Source organism: Hemiscyllium ocellatum, chromosome 36 (assembly GCF_020745735.1).
Source record: "Hemiscyllium ocellatum isolate sHemOce1 chromosome 36, sHemOce1.pat.X.cur, whole genome shotgun sequence".
NCBI classification, from domain to species: domain Eukaryota; kingdom Metazoa; phylum Chordata; class Chondrichthyes; order Orectolobiformes; family Hemiscylliidae; genus Hemiscyllium; species Hemiscyllium ocellatum.
The window spans coordinates 29,509,018-29,530,450 of NC_083436.1; the positions used below are offsets into that span (position 1 = coordinate 29,509,018).

The following is a 21,433-nucleotide window of genomic DNA, read 5'->3' on the forward strand; positions in this document are numbered from 1 at the left end:
TAAGGAGGCAAACGACTAGGATGACCTGCTCTTATAGCCACAGACTTTATATGGTTGGAATAAATCACTCATGGGATGACCTCAAAGGACACAATTCATTAAGATTAGAAGAGAAACAGAAAGAGTTCAAGTAACAGTTCAAGACTAGACGACATAACATGGAGAGATTCTATATTTATGCATGATACAAATCAGGAGCAAGTCTAGGCCATTCAGCCCTTTGAGCCTGCTTTGCCATTCAGTAAGATCATTGCTAATCCAATTACAACCTCAAATCCACATTTATGCCTACCCCATTTACCATTCAATCCCTTGCTTAACAAAAATTACCTGACTTAAAAATGTTCAAGGACTCAAACTCTCTTCTTGAAAAGTTGGTGGAAGCAAAGACTCATGATGCAGAGTAAAAAAAATTCCTGAAGAGCTTATGCCCGAAACGTCAATTCTCGTGCTCTTTGGATGCTGCCTGGCCTACTGTGTTTTTCTAGCACCACATTTTTCAACTCTGGTACTCCAGCATCTGCAGTCCTCACTTTCTCCTAAAAGAAACTTACCAATTCTCTGATTTTAAACAGTGACTTCCGGTTCTAGATTCTTCCACAATAGACAACATCCTCCCTACATCAAAACTGTGAAGGCCCCTCAGGAGTTTAGATGTTTCAATCAAGTCACCTCTGAATCTTCTACACACCTAGCCTATCCAACCCTGTTGTATACACCTAGCCTATCCAACCCTGTTGTATAAATTAAGCTGCCAATTCCAAGGGCTAGTCTGGTAAACTTTCTCAGAACCATCTCAATGCATTTGCATCCTTTCTGAAATAGGGTGATCAATCCACTGCACAGTTTTCTACACAGTCTTATCGCTAGCCTGCATAATTGAAACATAAATCTCCCCACTGTTGTATTCAATTCCTCTCATGGTAAATGACAACATTTTAGTTTTCTTACGTGATGGTCGTATGTATATACTAACGCTTTGTGGTACATGCATGAGGACACCCAAACCCCTCTGCATCTCAGAGATCCACAATCTATCACCATTTACATAATATACTACTTTCCACCACTTCCTGCCAAAGTGGATGCTTCATATTATCTGATTTGCCAGATCTTTGCCCACTCACTTTAAATGTTAAAATCTTTTTTCTAACCACCTTGTGTGCTTTTCACAACTTCCTTTTCTAACTACCAGTGTCAACTGGAATTTGCTCAGCTGTAACCAGTTCACAGATGCTCAGTTTGGGTACTGCTGTAGCCACTCATCTCCTGCCATCATTACAGTGTTGATTTAATCATGGTCAAAGCAGCTGAACCACACAGTGAGAGTAGACTGACTGATTTTGACATCAAGACTCCATTTGATTGTGTGTGGTGTCAATGAGTCCTACCAAAATTAGAACAAATGAGAATCTGGAGAAAACTCCACTGGAAGTCATACCTAGCAACAAGGTAGACAGTGTGGTTGTCAGAAGTCAGTCATCTCAGTTCCTGAAGGTCATTCCTGATTTCTACGGTAAAATCCTAGCCCAACCAACCCCATATAGTTCATCAATAATCTTCCCTCCACCAAAGTTGGAAGTAGAGCTATTCAGCATCAGTCATGACTCCTCAGACACTAAAAGGAGCAAAACCTGGATGGTATCAAGGTTTGGCTAACAAGTGGCAAGTAATGTTGATGCTGCATAAGTGCCAGGCAATGACCATCTCCAGATGGGAATCTAAAGATTTGCCTCTAACATTCAATGGCAATACCATTGCTGAATCCTCCACTATCAATATCTTGGGATTTACCATTAGCCAGTATAAATACTGCGCTGAAACAGCATGTGACAGCCTAGAAATCCTACAGTGATTAACTCACCTCTTGACTCTCTAGAACCCAAACACCATTCAGGATGTAAGTTTGCTCGCTGTACTGGAAGGTTCATTTCCATAGAGCAAACCTCCATCCAAAACCTCAACCTGAGCCACAAATCTTCTCAAAACTCTCCACCATTTACAAAACAGAAATCAGGAATGGAATATTGAACTTCAGTGGATGAATGCAGATCCAATGACACAATAAGATTGACATCATCAGGGCAAAACAGCCCCCTCGATTAGCAACTCACTTTCAGTCATTCAGTCCCTCTACCAGAGATGCAGCAATATATAAGACGCACTGTAGAATTTCACCAAGGCTTCTTTAGACAGCACCTTCCTAACCCATGACCATTACCATTCAGAAGAATAAGGTAATAGATACATGTGAACACCATCACTTTCAAGTTCCCCTCAAAGCCACACATCATCTAACTTGGAAATAGGTCACCAATCCTTCACTGTTGCTGGGTCAATATCCTGGATCACGTTCACCACTGATGCTGTGGGTTAATCTATACATTGGATTTCAGCAGTTCAAGGAGGCAGCTCATCAACACTTTCTCAAGAGTGACCAGGGATGCACAATACTTCTGATCCTGCCAACAAATCCACATCCCCTAAATTAATGAACAAACAAAAACAACAAGTTCTAGTCTGCGTGCTGGAGACAAAATGGAAATGCTCTTCAAACAGATGCCTACCTTAACACATCTAAAACTGCAAAGATTTTGAAAGGCCTGGAGATTATTTATTTGAAGAACTGAGCAGGAGGTATTTTCAAGATTATTATTAAGGGATTACTAGAATTCTGAAAACAGATTTGACATTACCTCAAACTACAAAATTGCACAATCACACTCAGATGATGAACAATTAGTTATTTTGAAAACATATAGATGATAAAAATATGTAACGAACTGTCCAGTAATCTAGTTATAAAATTTAAGGAAAAGATATATAAATGACATATTTGAAATTGTGGGCAACTTAGATGATTTTCAGAACCGTCCACATAAGTTGCAGCTTATTCCAATTCTGCACATCCCCAGCCTATGTTAAATTCTTGCTTAGCTGTTTACCAATAATATTTTATTGTTTGACCTCTTACCATGTTATACCATGCACTAACAATCAGCTTCTCTTCATGATCTCTCTGGATCTTTGTCTTCTCATATTCTTTCTAAAAATTCAAAAGAAAAAAAATATATATTTAGTCCAGAGACACTAATTTTTGTCTAATTGCAAATGGTCTTTGACAAACCTTTCAATGCTTAAAAAAAAATTATTATATAAAGATAAATCATTAGTCTGGAGTGGAATATCCTGCACCTAATTTGCTAGATTGTAGAATATATTTCAAATCATTGGTAGGTGATACACTTTTAGTTTATTCAACTGATAACAAAACTTGTTGACAAGGTGAAAAGAAAACAGAGTTTATTTCAATTATTCATACTGCAATGATTTATTATAGGTAAATACAAATGTCATTTTCCAGATAGTAAGATAGCATAACAACCAAGGAAATATGTATTTAGTTAAATTTTACTGAAATTGGTAACTGAGGGATAAAATGTTACTTTGAATAGTAACATTAGATCTTAAACATGAAAATGCAAACCATTGCTGTTAACCCATTATCTACATGATGGTATATCAGACATTGCAGCACTCCTTCATTACTGCTACCTTCAAATGGTATTAAAACAGATGTGGGTTACAGGGACTCTGGAGCTCAAACCTTTCCCTGGTCTCATCCAGCAAGCATATACAATGCACTGCACAAATTTACTAACCTCTACAAAACATTATCCAAAGTCTCATTCCTGAAGGAAATAAATAAATATCTAAAATTTGCAAAACTCAATAACTAAAATGTACAAATGTGCCTCCATAACGGTGACTTCGGAAAATAACCTACAGAAATTTGTAATTTTCAATCTGGATATTTAATGTCAGCTTTTAAGGAAAGCTAAAAAAAACTTGATTAGAAACCATTAATTTATTAAACTAGAATTAAGTCAGTATGTATGTTGGGAAGTTGGCTAACTTCTAAAGGATTTATGAATATTATGTTTAAAACAACAAAGACTTCAAGGCAGTACAGTTGATATGTATAGTAACCTTTGACAATATCATTTACAATGGACAATAAAATCTAAGGACAGTGCAAGGATAGGAGATGGAAAACTGAGTGTGCAGTTGTTCATCTGACTGGAGGAAAGACAGCTACCCCTTCAGAAGTTTACATTAGAATCACTGTTCTTTCTGACAAATAGAAGACATTTCATACAAATTACTTACCTGGAATTTGATGTAGGAAGTATAACTTCATTGTTTGCAGAGAACAAAAAGCCTGGAAATAAACTAAGTAAACAAAGGGGAGGATAATAGCAGACATCAAGAGTAGATATACAAATTGGTGAAATGTGCTGGCAGATTAAACAAGTATATTATGATGCACTTGGAAAGGAAAATAAGGAGATACAATATAAAAAGGCACAATTTAAAAGGGATGCAGTAACAGAAGTACTCGGGGCAGTTAGTAAAATTTTAAAAATCCTTGGTCAAATAAATAAAGGCCTGAAGTAGAAGATTAAATAAATCATGCTTAACCTTAATATTCAGGTTGAGAACCTGCAGTGATGTATAATATACAATTCACAAGATCATACTTTAGGAAGGGCAGAAATGAGTAATAAGGATGAGCCAACCAGGAAAGTTAAGGATAGCATAAAATTGAAAGAATATCATACAGTTTGGCAAAGATTAATGGTAAGCAAAAGGATTAGGAATTATTTTTTAAAATAACAAAACACAGCCAAGTGTAGTAGAGGTACAATATAATCTCGAGTATAAATTTGCAATTAATATAAAGACAGGAAAAGCTTCTTTAAGTGTACAAAAAGGGAGGGGCCAAAGAACATAAGCCCCTTTAAGGAATGAGGCTGGAGAAATAGCAGGGAACTAGAAAATGACAGAGGAGTTGAATAAATACTTTGCATCACTGCAAAGTCTTCACGGCTGCACTCTTAAAAATACAAAATAATTAAGGAGCAGATAGATAAAGGAATAAATTATCACTACAGAAAAGATACTGAGGAAATGAATGGGACTAAAAGCCATTAAATTCCTTAGACAAGATGGGATGTTCTAGGATTTAAAAAAAGTAACTCAGAGATAATGGATGCACTGGTAATAATGTTGCAAGAATTCGCAGGTTCTAGAAAAGTCCCAGAGGAAAACTGCCAATGTAAGACCCTAATCCAGACAGGAAAGGAGACAAAACAAAGTAACTAAATGCTACTTAGCTTAAAAAAAGGAAAAAGATAGGTAACATTCACAGTATCAGGTAATGACTGTGTCCAAAGAAAGACAACCTAACAAACATCCCTTGACATTCAACAGTGTTACCACTGAATCACCCACTATCAAAATTTTGGAAATTACCATTACCCAGAAACTGAATAAGACTAATCATTTAATAGTGGCTAAAACAGCTGGTCAAAGGTTAGGAATACTACAGCAAGTAAATCACTTCCTGACTCCCCAAAGCCTGTCCATCATCTACAAGGCACAAGTCAGGAGTATGCTGAAATCCTCTCCATTTTCCTGAATGAGAAAACCTTAAATGTTGCAGTATAACTGGAAGTTAAACCATGATTAAAATGGTCCACTTTGGTTGGCCTGTATGTCATTTACGTTAGAGTATAGAATTTCCCATCTTATACAGCAAGCTAGAGTTTGGATAGCCCAGAGTTGGGCGTAATAAGTGCTAAAAAGATATGCCAAAAGCCTTCAGTGAGATGTTGTAATATTAGCTCCAGACCTAGAAGCATGGCCAATCGTCGTAAATCTACTAAAATAGTAACAATGAATGGGAGATTTTTTTTTGTACGCATCGAGGATCAAGTTTGAATCCCATTAGCACACTCATAGAAACGGAGACATATCAATTGATTTAATCAAAAATTCCTTCATCATGTCGGCAGCAAAATTTAGTACAATGTCAGATACGGTATAAACATCACTTTACTAAATTTTTATGAACTAATTCAGTACAGAGACTGCACCAGATTTTTGTTTTTAAAATGAGAAGATTGAACCAAAAGAAACCTATGCAACTTTTTCCAATTCATCATTTATGTTCTACAGTGCTAAATCCACAAGCATGGTCATCAATGCAGGTAATAATACTTCACCAGCTGCCATGATTTTTTCAATCATTTTGCCAAGCAACAGTCAAGGTTTTTTTTATATACAAATACAGGATTTTAAAATCAAGTACACAATTAAAACCCGTAAGCTAATTAAAAAATTCTTCTCCCAAAGAGTGAATAGCAAGTGGTTTAGTAGTTGGGTATTCAGAAAGACATCTTTTACCCTGCTTGAGGGTAACACTTAGATCACCAATGAGGGATAAACTTATGGATGTAGTTGGAAAGGTTTCTAACAAATTAGAGCAAAACAGCTAAACGTGATTTATAAAAACAGGATGCAGAAGTGTACTAAAGTCAAACAAGATGACTCAACAGTTGGTTACATGGAAATTGTTCAATATTTTTATTTTCTTCACTGAAATAATCTATGACATCCAGCAGTTTTGATGGTTAAATCTGGTGTTACACTACAAAATATCAATTTTATTTCTCAATTTTGAAATTTACCATTAACAGATTTGGAATTTTAATTGGGTTGCTAGACCAGCACAAGCAGCATTTAACTACCACATCTACACTTCAGACTCTGATGCTGTGTATTCCTCTTTTGCTATTATTTAACGATTTTGATCAGTAAGTTTGCAGATGACACCAAAATTGACAAAGTAGCAATTTGAATGAAGAGGATTGTCAAAGGGCACAGCACAACTCAGATTGCAGAGCTGCGTAGAGAAATGGCAGATGGAGTTTAATACGGACAAAGATGATGTGATGCTTTATGGAAGATCAAATTCAGGTGCAAATTATACAATAAATGGTAGAACCCTTAGGTGCATTGATATTGGGAGAGTCCAAAACCAGAGGGCATAGGTTTAAGGCGAGAGGGGAAAGATATTAAAGGGACCTAAGGGACAACTTTTACATGCAGAGGATGATATGTGTGTACAATGAGCTGCCAGTGGAGGCGAGTAAAATTACAACATTTTAGAAGGAATCTGGATGCGTATATGAATAGGAAGGTTTTAGAGGGATATGGGCCAAACACTGGCAAACGTGACTTGATTTATTTAGGACATCTGATCACATGGATGGGTCTGACTTAAGGGTCTGTTTCTGTACATCTCTATGACTCTACAAAGGGACCTGGGCATACAGGCCCACAGAACCCCAAAAGTGGTAACAAAGGTGGTTAAGTTGGTCAAGACTGTATACAGCATGCTTGCCTTCATTGGCTGAAGAATCAAATATAAAAGTTGACAAGTTATTTTACAGCTGTATAAAATTTTAGTTAAGCCACATTTGGAATACTGCATGCAGTTCTGTTCACAACAATGACAGAAGAATGTGGACGCTTTGGAGATGGTGCAGAGAAAGTTTACCATGATGTTGCCTAGTCTGAGGGTTTTAATTATGAGGAGAGGTTGGATAAACTAAGATTGTTTTCTCCGAAAAGACGGAGGTTGAGGGGCAACCTGATCAAGATCTACAAAATTATGACAGGCTTAGACAGGTTGGACAGTCAGAGGCTTTTCCCCAGAGTGGAAAGGTCAACTACAAGAGGGCACAGAATCAAGGTGAGTGGAGGAAGATTTAGGAGAAACGTGCAGGGAAAATCTTTCACACAGAATGTGGTGGGTGCCTGGAATGCACTGTCAGTGGAAGTGGTGGAAGCAGGCGTGTTAGTAATGTTTAAGGTGTATCTTGAGAGACACATGAAAAAGGAGGCAAACACAGGGATAGAGTCTTACATGGACAATATGTAGCAGGTCAAAATAAGGAATAGGAATCATCGCAAGCTTGGTGTGCCAAAGCACTTGTTCCTGTGCTGTATTGAATTGTATTGCATTTTGCAACAGGAGGTCGACCTGAATGTCTGCTTACTTACCTTTCCTCACTGAAGTAGTGTGAAGATTTCTCCCTTCTACCTCACTTAATCACTTCAAATGTTTCTCTTCCACTGGTTTGAATGAAACAACCCCAAGAATAAAGCAAACTGGACATTTTACTCTATAATGGGCACTACATAAATGTAAGCTTTTGTAATAACAGTCAATATTGGCAGATGGGTTGTGCAGCAAACAACTGAAGGTTCACAATAACTTACTTCCTGAAAATGGATCCAATCTGCTTCAAATAATGTGTCCATAACCAACCAGGAATAATTTGCTCAGATAACTGACAATCATGCCAAATGTAAAATGCCATACCGTTAAGGAATGCAACATTCGTTCCTTTTCTTGCAGCTGATTTTTCAAAGATTGAACTTCTGGGGCTGCTCCTTGGTTCTGCTTGGGATCCAAAGTCCTGATAACCTAAAGGAAAATGGGCAATTATATTTAAGCATATTTTATTTATTAATGTAATGATGTGTATGTCACAAGAAAAAACACTGAAAACTTAAATAATTAATAGAACGCAGCATACTCAAAGATGATGCTGCTAATAATAAATAAGGATAAGTTTATAGCAGATTGGAACCATTGATGGCCATGTACATGAGAACATCTTAGACACTGTTCACCAAGAGCCCAACAGCCATGTTCCTGGCAGTTTTATTTGTGAATTCTATTGACTTTATAAATCTTTTTATCTCTCAGACTTTGCCTCTACATTGGCACAATGCTGTAGCTCAAAAGCTTTGCTCTTTCTGTCACAACAGTACCATTTCTTTCTTCATGAACATGTTACAATGCTTCAAGCAAATCTTCAGTCTGTCTTGACAACATCATGGTCATTTGCCCTGCTTTCTTCATTACCCACCAGTTCTGATAAAACACCTGCTTTGGCACTCATACATCATTCCAGTACACCCAAACAATAGTCCTGATCATAAATTACAGCAAACTTTGTTTTAACTGGCACCCTATGAACTGGCATTCTTGATAACAAGACAAAAATTATATACCTTAAACACCAAAAGTTTACTGTATGATATCACGATCTCCGAGTAGTCAAGGTTGCAAGTGACAAGGCTCTCTACTGGTAGGTTTTATTTAAAGCAAAGTTTTGCATTATCATTTTAGTGAGTTATGCTGTAAATAAAGAAGAAGAGTGATGTGTATACCCCCTGCATTACTTCGCGTGCTTTTTCAATGAATATGGGGACCTTTTGATCAACCAAAATATTTGATCAACTGGCACACACCTGGTCCCAGGTACCAGTTCATAAAGAGTTCACTGTATCTCAGCCTCAGTGATGTCCCTGTAAACATGTTCTGTACTTCATGCCCAGTGACCTTGTCTTGTCATCTATTATGAAGGTACAGACACATCTATCCACAGTAGTCCGAAATGATATGCTTTGTCAGTGAATTTGGGGTTTGACCCAGAGGTAAGAGCAGTAATACTGTGCTGCTAATCCATTTAAAACAAATTGAAATCAGAACCTTTAAATATGCAGGGATGGCAGTTTTTAGAGACATGGCATATGTTGAGACAACTAGATGTTTTATATACCTAGTTATTTGACTTTGTTGGGAAACAGAAGAGTAGGTACCATGTTAGCAGAAGAATTTGCCACAGAGCTAAAATTTAAGGATGCAGAATATGGTTGTTAAGACAATATTCATGGAGTAAGAGTTAAGAAAAAGGGAAATGCTGCCTTCATTAAATGCACAGCAGGTGGTCAAAAGACAAAGGGTGAGATTTAAGGCCAGCTCAGAGAAATTTGCAAAACCAATACGTCAACTGGGTGACAATAACTATCAAGTGGAATAAAGATGTAGTCAGAGTGGAGAATGCTATTCAGAAAATAACCAAAACTGGCTCCTCAATTAGGATGTTTCAGTGTAACCCAAAACTATTGCTTGATTTCTTCAGGAAAATGAAGCAACAGGTAGTTAATATCAAAAGAGCATAATTGAGAAGACAAGGATTAGTGGTAGGTTTTCTCTTAAATGATATAGTAATTTCATGGTACTCTGAACAAGAACATTAACTGTATTCTTTTGTATCAAGTGAAAGATCAAAGGTCAGCAAACAGGGCAATGAATCAGCAGTGAGAAAAAGAAAATCTTCAACTATGAAATATAAATATCATGAAGTAAATATATCCTAATAAAAGTGCATTTGTGTGTGATGAGTGAATGAAAAGATTAATACAATTTTGTATTATAAATAAAGGTTTTAAAGGGAATGGTATTAGCAGTTTATAAGCACATGCAAAAAAAGAGTTGGAAAGTGAAGAACTGTTCAGGAATGAAGGGTGGTACCTATTTATGGCTGTTGAAAATACAATGGAAGAACTGGATATTTTGAGCATCTGTATTTAGAAATGATGATTGGAGTTAAAAGGTAAGCTTACTATAAAATGATATGGACCTAACGCAGGAAATTACATTGACAATTATTCTGTAAGAATTAAGTAGAGGAATGGATAAGCCACATGCAAATACCAGTAGACAACCCTTTATCGGAAATCCTGAAATCCAAAATTCAAAGTTTTTTTTGTGAAGATTTTATCTCACTAACGAGGTTGTTTGTCATGCAAACAGTTAACCCAACTCCACACCCACTCGATAAGTATCACTCAGATGTGTTGTGGGTGGGTGTTGCCCAGCACTGGCATGCCTCAATTCTGTCTCAGGGCCTGTTACTCTCAGTGAGTCTGCTGTTTGGTAAGATTTTTTAAAATTTCACCGTTGAACTGTCACTTATTTCAAAATTTAAAAAATTCAGAATTCAGAAAATCAGCTGGTCCCCAGGGTTTTGGATAAAGAATTGTGTACCTGTAATACCCGCTAACTATCCTTATCTAGGTTAAAATTATAATGGTCGTGGTTACGGTCAACAGGACATTGCTGTACAAGATCCTTAGGACAGGATCCTTGGTTAAACCATTTTCAACTGCTTCGTCAATTATCTTCCATCTCTCCTGAGGTCAGGATTGGAACTGCTCGTTGACTAATAAATAAAACAGACTATCTGCCCATAACAGATGTTGGACTAATGTAGAGACTCAAATGGAGAAGATGCATAAGATGAAAACATAAAAGCAGGCCATTCAGAAAAGTGAGTCTACTCCACCATTCAATGAGATCATGGCTGATCTGATAATCCTCAACTCCACTTTCCTTCTTTTTCCCCATAACCCTTGATTCCCTTATGGATTAAAAATCTGTCTATCAGCCTTGAATATACTTAACAACCCAACCTCAACAGACCGCTTATGGTAAAGAATTCCACAAATTTCTACCCTCAGATCAAATTCTTCCTCATCTTTTTTTGAAAAATAGGCAATCCTTTACTCTGAGATTATGGTCTCTGGACCCTCCCAATAGGAGACAACCTCTCTGCATCTACCCTGTCAAATTCTCTAAGAATGTTGTAAGTTTCTCATTCAATAAAACTCCCAAGTACAGCCAACTTCTCTTCATAAGAAAAATGCCCCTCACACCCAGGATCAATCTAGTACCGAGGAACCTCGATTATCCTAAGGAAACGGGCAGGGAGTATTTCGTTCGGTTAACTGAATTCCAGATAACACTGTTTCACCAAGCATCCGGATCTTGCGATCTTGGTGGATAATCCAACATTCTGATATTCGAATGCTGGATAATCCAGATTCCTCTGTAAATCTTCTCAGGATTGCCTTCATTGTTGGTATATCATGCTTTGGTCAAAGGGGCCCAACTGTTCGAAGCATGTCAACTGTGGTCTGACTAGTACCTTGGACAGCTTTAGTGTGACTTCCCCATTCCCTTTGCCTTCTCTATTACCCACCAAACTTAGACGCTAGCTTTTTGTAATTCATGGTCAAGGACTTCCAAATTCTTCTGCTCTGCAGCTTTTCAACAGTGATTCACCGTTCACTACAATTTACTATAATACCACATGACAAAAATACTATCAACAACATCATATGATTTAACAGGAACTTTAACTAATTTCAGGTAACCTGATAGTAAATACCCTTATGAAAATTCAGAGAAATTGTACTCACACTCTTAGCCTTTTCTAGATACTTTTTGTATCGGTCCTCCATTTGTTTCATATCTTCATCTTTCTTTCTCAAGGCCTCTTGAAGCTCTTCAATTTTTTGAGCTGTATTAAGCAGAAGCAGAATAGTTGAATTTGCTTCATTAAATGGTATTTATATACAAGGTTTCAGCAATTTTCAGAAAGCTACTTGATCATGGCAATATTAAAAAAAATTCAACAATTCTACTGTCAGTACCTAAATAACTCAGACAAGTAAATAAATTACTAGTATGCCAAACGAACAATAAGTTATCACAACAAACACTAGAATCGGGGAATTTAGATTAGATTAGATTACTTCGTGTGGAAACAGGCCCTTCAGCCCAACAAGTCCACACTGACCCGCTGAAGCACAACCCACCCAGACCCATTCCCCTACATTTACCCCTTCACCTAACACTACGGGCAATTTAGCGTGGCCAATTCACCTAACCTGCATATGTTTGGACTGTGGGAGGAAACCGGAGCACCCAAAGGAAACCCATGCAGACACGGGGAGAATGTGCAAACTCCTGAGATGGGAATTGAACCTGGGTCTCTGGCGCTGTGAGACAGCAGTGCTAACCACTGTGCCACCCATTTATAAATGTTTTAAAAAATTATTTTGATAAATTAAGGATGAATAACAAATTTATTTACAAATTTACAAAGACTTACAGCTGTTATTGTATTTTGGTTCTAAATCATCAATGTAAGCTCGTTTCTTCTGAAGCTCGGTGTGGGCTTCATGAAGCTTCTCCCTGAAACATATAACATAATGATACAATATTCTTAAAATTTGAGATGTTAACAAATCCAATAAATTTACTTGAAAATCTGGAAACCCGCAAGTTTAGGGATTTTTTTCAAATATACTAAATACATAGGATATGTGGAAGATGTTAATAAAATAAAGATGCTGATTGTAGAACACACTTCTATGCAAAGTGTCACTCAGTGTTCTCTTTCATTTCAGTATATCTGCTGAACCACCTTGAGCACCATTGCAGAACAACTTGCATTTAATACCACCTATCTCATACCAAATTATGTAATGCAAGGTCATTGTTGAATCTATTGAAGTACAGAGCAAATATAGTCCCCAGTCTTCTCTTCCAGAACTATTTACTTTTATGGTGCTATGATAATGACTCCACACAGAAAACAGTTCTTAAACAATCCACTGGTATCACTGTACCATGAGATATTAGGATTTTATTGGATTATTAAAAATAAAGTGGTTTTAATTTCAGAATTTGCAAGATTGCAATCTATCCCATGTAAAGATGTTAACAGCCTACACAATAGAGGAATCTCAATTTCAAAAGAAAGACTTTCATTCCACATTTTTTCTTTTAACCTAAAACAACTTGTATTTATAGTGTATCTTTAACACGATAAAACATCTCATGGTGCTCCTCAGAAGAATTGAACAACAGAAGAAACACACCATATAAAGGACTAACAGGTGAGATGATCAAAGACTTGGACAACAAAGTGGATTTTGAGAAAAGTCTTCAAAGAGGAACAAAGTAGTGAAGCAGAGGGGAATAGGGAGCAAATCCCAAAGCATAAGGCATATGCAACTGAAAGTAAAGTTACTGATTATGAAGCAATTAAAATAGTGGATGCTCAGGTACGTCAGAATTAGATGAGCATAGATATTTTAAAGGATTCTGGAGCTAAAGGAGGTTATCGAGCTAGAGAAAGGTAAGGCCATGGAGGGATTTGAAAATAAATAGAAGAATATTAAAATGAAGACATTCCTTGACAGGGAGTCAAGGTAAATTATTGAGCATAAAGTCGATATTTGAATGGAACATGGGTGCAAACTAGGATATAGGCCACTCAAAACTGTCAACACCTTCAGTTATATCAATTACTAAGTGTGAAGTGCAGTGTAAACACAAGAGAAAAGATTGGTAGAAGAGGGTGGAATGGGAAAAAAAACAGGTGTTTTGTTGTCCTTCCATGTTCCATTCACTGAAGATTTGTATTTCTTGCAGAGCGTGGTGCATGTGTGGAACGAGCAGTCAGAGGAAGTGGAGGAGGCTGGTACAATTACAAAACTTAAAAAGCATCAGGATGGGTGTACAAATAGGAAGTGTTTGAGAGAGAAACAGGCCAAATGCTAACAAATGGGACTAGATTAATTTAGGATATCTGGTCGGCATGGACAAATTAGACTAAAGGGTCTGTTTCCATGCTGTACAGCTCTAAGACTCTATGACTCTAAGTGCTGTTCTTACACTGCATCCAACTTTGAGTAATGGACCACTGCACAAAAGCACTGACTATTTTGTCTGGCAGACATAAAATCTACAAGTCCAAGGCAATATATTCAAATAAAAGCAAAATACTGCAGTTGCTAGAAGTCTGAAACAATATCGAGAATACCAGAGCAGTTTTATGAATTGAAGAGTCATAACAGACTCAAAGTTCTTCGTTTCTCTCTCCACAGATGCTGCCAGACCTGAATTTCTCTACAATTGTCAGTGCTTGTTTGTAATAAACTCTGCTCATAACATTAACAGTGGACCATTTTAGTAATTTTTACAATTCACACACTACTACAAGATTTCACTTTCATCTCAAGTACATTTTGATTTTTGCTGGTGATGCATCTAGATTCCTGTTATTTTAATCATTGCTTCAGCTAATGAAATGGTTGAAATTATAGGCACGCCATCAACCAAAAAACATGCATTTGCCAATCTGTCAGAGTGGAATGGAGCAGAAGCTAACTGGTTTATTTGTTTCCAGATAAACTGCCATGGGGTAAGGGAAATTCATCTGTGAGTCAACATTCGCAATTCAAGATTTTGGCCTTCAAATTACTGCAATACTTTATGAAAGATTTGATTCATTAACTCTGAACACCTACATGATGGAAAAACGTTCAACAGAAATTTGCACAGCCGAACATTGAACATTTGGGAAGAGGTGTGGGGAAGAAATATTGTTTGCAATTACCAGTGAAAATTAAACCATGATGCTAACATCCAGTTTGCCAATGATATCAAGACAAGGCATTTTTGACCATTTGGTAAAATAAAGTACTTACAGATGTTCTTCCAGTTTCTTTTTCAGAAGAATTGACTGCAAAAATTAAGAAAATATAGAAGACAATCATAAAAAGAAAAATTAAGCTCCAAATACAATCCTATGTTTAATATAACAAAATACAAAATTTATTGATGCAATTTCTATAATAATTATAACTGAGTTCAAAGATTTAATATTTGTTTCATATTAGTACATGCTAGCAGTTAGCAATGTAACATGTTACTTAAATAAAGGCATACTCACAATAGCCTACAGCAGATGGCCATGCCAAGAAACAGAGATAATATGTTAGTAGGAAGCAAAAACACCAGCCAGCAGAAGAAACTCTTCAGTTACAGGTGAACGAGAAAAATTTAAGCCTCTTAATTTCTGGCACATGAATGTTTTGTCTGTCTTCTCAGCTGATATGAGTGGTAGTTCCATCATCTCTCCTGATCTGGAGAACTTTATTCATACATATCTCTTAATATCCACATTGCTTTCAAGTATATCAGTGGCTTCCAGTTTTCACACTAAAACACAAATGATATTTACAGAAATGAAACACACATACAGGTTGCCATTTCTGATCACCGAGGAGTAGCATCAGCATTTCTGACTACAAATGGACAACAGAAAGGAAAATTTAAGGAACTAATTTGACCTTTTCCAATGATACCTTAAGAGGTTTAGAATCTAATATTTTGAAAAACCTTACGAAACCCTGTGGAAAATTCAATTTTTATCTCAGGGTTTCATTGCTCGAGAATGTATAAAACTACTTTCTAATAGTTGTTGCAAGCCTTTAGAATAAATTATGATAAGATTTTGGAGTTGGCATGTCATGTTGCAATGATATAAAACACTGGTGAGGCCACTTTTGGAATACTGCATACTATTCTGGTCACTACTCTACATGTAGGATGTTGTTATATTTGAAAAGGTGCAGAAAGTATTAACAAGGTTGTTGCTGGGACTGGAAGCTTTGAGCTATAGGGAGAGGCTGAATAGAGTGGGGCTTTTTCTCCTCGCAGTGTCAAAGACTGAAGGGTAACCTTATAGAGATTTATAAAATCATGAGGGGCATGGATAGGTGAATAGTTATGGTCTTTTTCCTCGGGTGGGAGAGACCAAAACTAGATGGCTTAGGTTTAGGATGAGGGGGGGAAAAAAGATTTAAAAAGGACCTGAGGGGCAACTTTTTCACACAGACGATGGTGCATGTACAGAATGAGCTGCCATAGGAAGTGGAGGAGGGAGTACAATTGCAATATTTAAAAAGCATCTAGATACATATATGAAAAAGAGGAGGGATGTGGGATAAATACCGGCAAATGGAACTAGGTCAGATTGGGATATCTGGTCAGTGCAGATGAGATGGACCAAAGGGTCTGTTTCTGTTATGTGTGACTTATGTTCAAGAAAAGAATAGAAATCAATACTCCAATATATATTCCCAAATTAAGAGCTTATACCCTCAGGGCACAATTGTGTTAACCTGAGGAGCTCTTCAACTATAAATGACTTTGAATTAGTGCCTACAGTACCTACTTTATCCATTGGTGGTGTTGCGAGCTTCAGTCTCGACCCACTCAGGCCAATTCTCAACTCAGTTCTCTCCAAAACTCAGGATCTCCTGCAAACAGTCCTAACTTGGAGGTATTTTCAATATTTAATGGAGTTAAAATTAAAAACTGCTTGCCTTATGGTCTGTACTTCTTGGTAAGACTTAGTTACTTATCAAAATATACTTGAGTCTTTGGTCATAGATAGTGAATGCGCTCCTTCCACCATCAACCCTGCCATCCCCTAAAATCTGTTTCAAAACTCTGTTGATAGGTTATTTGCCCCAAATTTGAAGATCTGGGGAGTACCATCTTTTCATTCATGTACTAAAGTTCTTACAGCAAGGTTAGATCTCACGGAATACAGGGAGAACTAGCCATTTGGGTCCATAACTGTCTCAAAGGTAGAAGACAGAGGATGGTGGTGGAAGGTTGTTTTTCTGACTGGAGGTCTGTAACCAGTGGAGTGCCACAAGGATCGGTGCTGGGTCCTCTACTTTTTGTCATTTACATAAATGATTTGGATACAAGCATAAGTGGTAGTTAGTAAGTTTGCATATGACACCAAAATTGGAGGTGTAGTGAAGGTGTAGGGTTACCTCACATTACAACAGGATCTTGATCAGATGGGCCAATGGGCTGAGAAGTGGCAGATGGAGTTTAATTCAGATAAATGCGAGGTGCTGCATTTTGGGAAAGCAAATCTTAGCAGGACTTATACACTTAATGGTAAGGTAAAAACAAGGACTGCAGATGCTGGAAACCAGAGTCTAGATTAGAGTGGTGCTGGAAAAGCACAGCAGGTCAGGCAGCATCCGAGGAGCAGGAAAATCGACGTTTCGGGCAAAAGCCCTTCATCAGAACAGAGGCAGGGAGTCTGCAGATTGGAGAGATAAATGAGAAGGGGGGGGGGGGGGAAGAAAGTAGCATAGAGTACAAAAGGTGTATGGGGGTGGGGATGGAGGTGATAGGCCAGAGAGAAGGGTACAGCGGATAGGTGGAAAGGAAGATAGGCAGGTAGGACAAGTCATGAGGGCAGTGCTGAGCTGGAAGGCTGGAGCTAGGGTGAGGTGGAGGAAGGAGAAATGAGGAAACTGGTGAAATCCACATTGATGCCATGGGGTTGAAGTGTTCCGAGACAGAAGTTGAGGCGTTCTTCCTCCAGGCGTCGGGTGGCGAGGGAACAGCGGTGGAGAAGGCCCAGGACCCGCATGTCCTCGGCAGAGTGGGAGGGGGAGTTGAAATGTTGGGCCACAAGGTGGTGGGATTGATTGGTGCGGGTGTCCCAGAGATGTTCCCTAAAGTGCTCTGCTAGGAGGCGTTCAGTCTCTCCAATGTAGAAGAGACCGCATCGGGAGCAACAGATACAATAAATGATATTGGTGGATGTGTAGGTGAAACGTTGATGGATGTGGAAGGTTCCTTTGGGGCCTTAGATGGAGGTGAGGGAGGAGGTGTGGGCACAGGTACCAGCAACACCATCCCCTCCCCCCGCTTTTCCACCACCACTCTAATCTAGACTTAATGGTAAGGTCCGAGGGAGTGTTGCTGAACAAAGAGACCTTGGAGTGCAGGTTCATAGCTCCTTGACACTGGAGTCGCAGGTAGACAGGATAGTGAAGGCAGCTTTTGGTATGCTTTCCTTTATTGGTCAGAGTATTGAGTACAGGAGTTGGGAGGTCATGTTGGGGCTGTACAGGACATTGGTTAGGCCACTGGTGGAATATTGCATGAAATTCTGGTCTCCTTCCTATCGAAAAGATGTTGTGAAACTTGAAAAGGTTCAGAGAAGATTTACAAGGATGTTGCCAGATTGGAGGATTTGAGCTATAGGAAAAGGCTGAACAGGCTGGGGCTGTTTTCCCTGGAGCGTCGGAGGCTGAGGGGTCACCTTATAGAGGGTTACAAAATTATGAGGGGCATGGATAGGTAAATAGGCAAAGTCTTTTCCCTGGGGTTGGGGAGTCCAGAACTAGAGGGCACAGATTTAGGGTGAGAGGGAAAAGATATAAAAGAGACCTATGGGGCAACGTTTTCACACAGAGGGTGGTACGTGTATGGAATGAGCTGCCAGAGGAAATAGTGGAGGCTGATACAATTGCAACATTTAAAAGGCATTTGGATGGGTATATAAATAGGGAGGGTTTGGAGGGATATGGGCCAGGTGCTGGCAGGTGGGACTAGATTGGGTTGGGATATCTGGTCGGCATGGACGGGTTGGACCAAAGGGTCTTGCTGTACATCTCTAAGATTCATAAGATAAATAGCCCTCCTTTTAAAAACTTGCTTCAAGCTCAAAAAATGACAGACTGTTCAGTACTTTCTACTTTCTCGGATAGTTTAGTTTACCCTGCTTGGATGCTTACTTGGCATTGTCCAGGATTAATAAAAAATTTAGTAATGGCAATTGTAATTGTTGGTTGCTGATGTTTGGATGCCCAGAAGATAAGATTGTGTTTTCTTTATGTCTGAAATAGTTCCTTTTGGATACTGGTATTAACAGATTTACTCAATTCTCCTTTCATAATGATTTCCATTAGTAGCACAAATACAGAACATGGATTTTTAAATTCTTTTTTGCTAGAATTTAACTGCAAAATTGGAGGTATTTAATTAATCCATCTGGAAGTTCTATAGCGGTACGATAGGTAGGGTGTCATAATTGCACAATGGCTAATGAATATTAATGTTTCTTGTTTACCATCAATAAATAATTTACTTTTACAAGTCAGATATTTATAGGAAAACATTTTTAGGAGAGCAGTCAGACTAATGCAGCAAATAATGATCTGGAGTTTCAGATCCTAATCACTTTCAGGGGTACTGCAGAACTAAACAAAATATTATATTTTGGGGAGGGAAGAGGCGGGGGAGAGGAGAAAAGAGAGGAGGAGGACTCATGAAGTTATTTCATGTCACTCTCATAACCTATCGCTGGGGTAAGTGACATAGAACTTTCGTAATGACACAAAAGGTTGATGCTTGTCTTTTGTACTGGCAAGCTGCAAGACATTGAGCTAAAAAGCGAAGAAAGTAAATTGAATATACAATTAAATAGCATAGGCAAATGATTTTAAGCTATTTGAAAGTCTTACTGTTAATTAGTTAAGCTTATTTTAAAACAATCCATGCAGCTCACTGAGCATGACATTGATGTATCAAATATAATTTTGGCACTGTAGGCACACTCACATCTTCTGCTCTTGAGCCCTGATCTTGCAATGCCTTCTGAAGCTCTTCAACCTGAGACTGTATTTCCAAAATCCTTTGATTGGCTAGCCTTTCAGCAAAAAAATTCAAAACACATTTCAGTCCACAGAATCACGTAAGTGTTACAGTGCAGGAAGCGTTTCAGCTCTTGCCTGCATTGGCTCTCCAATTCAGCAAATGACTTAGTGCCATTCTTTTGCCTTTTCCCAGACCCTCGTGCATTGTTTCGCTATAAATAATCATCCAAAACTGTTTTGTTTGCCTCAATTGAGCCTGCCTCCACTACACTTCCAGACAGTGTATTCCATATTCGAAACGTTGAGAAAAATATTTTTTTCTCATATCATACATGCTTCTTTCGAAAATAGTTTTAAATCTGTGCCCTTTACATCTTCATCTATATCAGCAGGAAAGCTTCATATCTATTCAATCCAGCTCTCATGATTTTCAAAACTTCTATCACATTTGCTCTTCTGACCGAATAGAACAGTACCAACCTCCCTAAGCTATCTTAACTGCAGTTTCTCGTCCCTTGCAAATCTCTTTGTACTTTCTCCAATGTGTTCACACTATTCTTGTAGTATAACATCCACAACTCTGCAACGTTCCAGCTGAGGTCTATCAATTTCTTATACAAATTCAACATTAACACTTCCACCTCCGAATGCTTTAACTAGTCCAATGGTAGGATGTGAACCCATGCTCCCAGGACATTAGCCTGGACCTCTGGAATACTAGTCCACTGACACTATCTTCCTATGCCATTACCTTTCCTTCACTGAAGTCAACTTTCACCATCAGTCATGATGTGATATGAGAAGAAACTGAGGACTGCAGATGCTGGGAGATCAGAGTCAAGAGTGTGGTGTTGGAAAAGCACAGTCGGTCAGGCAGCATTCGAGGAGGAGAATCCTGACGAAGGGCTTGTGCCCAAATCGTCAATTCTCAGGCTCCTTGGATGCTGCCATGATGGGATATGAACTTACTAGGGCAGATGGCAAAAGCTACGCTCACACATTGATACAATTGCAAAACAAATACTCCTTCTCCCTCACATGTCATTTGCTGCTTTTGGTTATTTGGTTCTTATCTTGCCATCAACCTTCTTTACCCCAAATCCCTTTGCAGCTCCCATGGATTTTATCACCTCCATACATCCTCTACTAATTCATCCTCCTTTGTTGCTCTTGATATCCTACCTTTTCTTTCATTAAATACATCTTGCCCCCTTCACCTCCTTTGTTTTCCCTCAGGAGGTCAACCCAAACAACAATGTTTTAAGCAGTGTTTTATTTTTAACTTCTTAGTAGCCATATTCCAGAGGACAACATATTTTCCATAAAAGATCAAGTCTTAATTTATATTGTCTTTCTTGATTAAGATCTCCAGTGTTCTTCACAGGCAATGAAACAATTGATACAAAGTGAAATGGAAAAGCAGGCTATGGAGAAATATAGAATCTGTGCAAGCATACAACAGGTTAAGCCAGCACGAAGAGTATAACAGGGAAACATAAGACTATTCAAATTAGTTGGGAGGATAGAAAACTATACTCTGTCAATGATGAAAATCTATTAAACACTGGTGTTGAGGGATTTTGAATGTCTTTGCAGAAGAAATACAAATTTA

At 38.1% G+C, this 21,433-nt stretch overlaps 1 protein-coding gene across 3 annotated transcripts in view; it reads right to left on the minus strand.

Moving 5' to 3' along the window:
• LOC132833439 (protein Hook homolog 3) overlaps positions 1-21,433 on the minus strand; it is an 80,656-nt gene that overhangs the window by 7,446 nt on the left and 51,777 nt on the right. For all 3 annotated transcript variants that reach the window (XM_060851723.1, XM_060851725.1, XM_060851722.1), the window contains exons 16-21: positions 19,787-19,874; positions 15,049-15,083; positions 12,663-12,745; positions 11,968-12,068; positions 8,234-8,338; positions 2,975-3,046 (exon numbers count right to left, since the gene is read on the minus strand). In XM_060851723.1, the coding sequence (XP_060707706.1) occupies positions 2,975-3,046; positions 8,234-8,338; positions 11,968-12,068; positions 12,663-12,745; positions 15,049-15,083; positions 19,787-19,874 (484 nt within the window). The remainder of the gene's footprint in view (positions 1-2,974; positions 3,047-8,233; positions 8,339-11,967; positions 12,069-12,662; positions 12,746-15,048; positions 15,084-19,786; positions 19,875-21,433) is intronic.